This window comes from Manacus vitellinus, unplaced genomic scaffold (genome assembly GCF_001715985.3).
Source record: "Manacus vitellinus isolate BGI_N305 unplaced genomic scaffold, ASM171598v3 scaffold_86_pilon, whole genome shotgun sequence".
NCBI classification, from domain to species: Eukaryota; Metazoa; Chordata; class Aves; order Passeriformes; family Pipridae; genus Manacus; species Manacus vitellinus.
In genome coordinates, this window is record NW_021940851.1 from 788,770 (window position 1) to 790,641 (window position 1,872).

General features: G+C 45.3%; 1 protein-coding gene across 1 annotated transcript in view; it reads right to left on the reverse strand.

The window, feature by feature from the left end:
- Positions 1–1,872, reverse strand: part of DOP1B (DOP1 leucine zipper like protein B) — a 46,316-nt gene that overhangs the window by 9,630 nt on the left and 34,814 nt on the right. The window contains exons 25-29 of the mRNA XM_029964947.1: positions 1,755–1,859; positions 1,610–1,676; positions 676–817; positions 381–463; positions 11–120 (exon numbers count right to left, since the gene is read on the reverse strand). Of these exons, the coding sequence (XP_029820807.1) occupies positions 11–120; positions 381–463; positions 676–817; positions 1,610–1,676; positions 1,755–1,859 (507 nt within the window). The remainder of the gene's footprint in view (positions 1–10; positions 121–380; positions 464–675; positions 818–1,609; positions 1,677–1,754; positions 1,860–1,872) is intronic.

A 1,872-nucleotide genomic window follows, 5' to 3' on the forward strand; every position in this document is an offset into this window, starting at 1 on the left:
AGAGACCCACCTGTGGTTGCGCAGGTAAGGGAAGACGTAGTAGAGCAAACGTGAGATCAGTGGCACAGCTTTGTCCTTCTCATCACTCCTGTAAACCATGTCCAGAAGAGAGGCAAGGACCTCAAAAAATGAAAAGAACATCTCTTTAAACCCAAAGCTGGCATTTCTGGCAGAAGGGGAACGTGCAACATTCCAGGATGGAACGTGTGTGCCCACGAGATGCTTCAGGGAAGGTTTGCACTCCTATTTTATCTACCTGGGAAACTTAATGTTTAGTAAGTTAAATTAAACTGCTTAATAATATCAAGGCTTAATAATATCAAACCCACCTCAGCTTAATTATATCAAAACCACCCCACAGATGAGAGGGTCCTACTTACCTCAGCAAGGAGAGAAAGGGCTTGGACGCTGTATATGGAAGGAGCAGAGGCAGAAACCATTGATGATGGTGCCACTGAGGTATCTGAAAGAGGCAAAATAATTCAGTGTTCTTCTTCAGGCATGTCCAGATTTTGCTGTTTCCTAATTTGCCTCCCAAACAGAACTGCTGTTTGCATGTTGGTATCACAGTGAAATGTAAACCCATGCAAACCACACACTATCAAACACCTTCTGCTCTTCAAGGCCTTCAGCAGAGGAGAGGAGGGGGCAGGAAATCACAGAAAACCACTTTACCATTCACATCTTCCATGTTGAAGTCGTCTGGTAAAATCTGAGGCTGAGCTTTCACTTCCAAGTTCCTGCTCAGCCAACTGGTCTGTTCCAGAGAAGAACCAGCCACAGTCCCTACGGCCTCCAGGATTTTTTGGGTCACCTCCTGTAACATGAGCAGAAAAAGTGGCATCAGATGGACACTATCATCACTTGGCATATTTAATTCCCAGGAAAATGAGAAGCTGGTGACTGTAACTAAACCAAACCCCATCTGGCCAAAGCAAAGCAGAGGCCACTTGGGAAAAGGCTGTAAGATGGCAAAGCTTTCTGTCACTGTTGTTATTTTGTTGGCAAGTCTCTGAAGCAGAAGTGGAGACTTAATTGCTCTGTTGGCATACAAAATTACTATAAACATAACCACATCTCACCCCCTCAGAGCCAAAACTGCACCCACATAAGTGGTGCTTGAACTGTTGTGGTGAAATCACCACCAGGACAGGAGGAAAATCCTGCTCTGCTCTGCCCCTTCTTTACACAACAGGTGAGCTCAGAGTCATTTCCATTGCCAAACACAGCTGGGAGCTTCAGGGATAATTAGGCCACTAATTTTCCTAGATAGCTTTGAGATTTCAGTATTTACACAGAGGAGATGAACCCTTGACATCACACTTGTGTTACGACTCCAATTCTGAGAGAGATCGTTAAAACTACCCAGGGAAATCACCTTTGAAAAGTTTGTGGTTTCACACAACATTTGGACAAAATTTTGTTTGTCCCTCCTGTTTGAGCCTCCCTTATTTACCAGGCCTCAGCCAAAATGTGTGGATGCACATCCAGGCATTCCCAAAAGCACAGGGGAATTCAGATACGAAGAACAGAGCAGGTCATGTCCACTTTTACTCAGATGTACAGTGCCAGACTTAGGAACTGAAAGGTGAGCATTTATCCACTGTACCTGCAAGTCTTTTTGGTCTTTTTTGTTTTCCAGAGTGGGTGTCCTGGTCACAAAGTCATTCAGGGTGCTGTGGGAAAAGCAATTCCCTCCAGGTTAGTGGCTGTACATGTCTGTCAATGCACCTCTAAAGCTTCTCTCTTAGTACCTGAGGAGAAGGAAGTGTCCAGGAGGAGCCAAGTTCAACTGCACAGACTCCTTGAGGAGTCCTAACAAGGGCTGGAAGTTCTCCTGCAGGGCTGAGACAGGCAGTCTGCCAAAAAAGC